The 243-nt window shown below is 58.0% G+C and overlaps 1 protein-coding gene across 1 annotated transcript in view; it reads left to right on the forward strand.

The window, feature by feature from the left end:
• The window catches only part of LOC119588211, a gene marked incomplete at its 3' end in the record, with an annotated part of 43,184 nt that overhangs the window by 12,771 nt on the left and 30,170 nt on the right, over positions 1 to 243 (forward strand). Inside the window, 1 exon segment of the mRNA XM_037936912.1 lies at positions 79 to 226. Coding sequence (XP_037792840.1) covers positions 79 to 226 — 148 coding nt within the window.

Below are 243 nucleotides of genomic sequence, written 5' to 3' on the forward strand. Positions count from 1 at the left end.
CCTCCCCTGCATTCCATTTCTGTCTCTCCTTTACCGGTGTCCATCCTCTCCATCAGTGACTCCCCTTTGCCTCCGCAGGTGCGACAAGCGGCATGGGAGCGTTGGCTCCGCTCAGCTTCTCGTTGTCTTCGCTATCGGGGTCGTCTAGCCCAGCGCTAGAGTCCGTCAGCCCCGCGAGGACTCCCGCAGAACTACATACCAACTCTCTCAACCGGCGCAGGTCCAAGTGAGTATTGACATTTT

The sequence above is a fragment of the Penaeus monodon genome, chromosome 23 (genome assembly GCF_015228065.2).
Source record: "Penaeus monodon isolate SGIC_2016 chromosome 23, NSTDA_Pmon_1, whole genome shotgun sequence".
Taxonomy (NCBI): Eukaryota; Metazoa; Arthropoda; class Malacostraca; order Decapoda; family Penaeidae; genus Penaeus; species Penaeus monodon.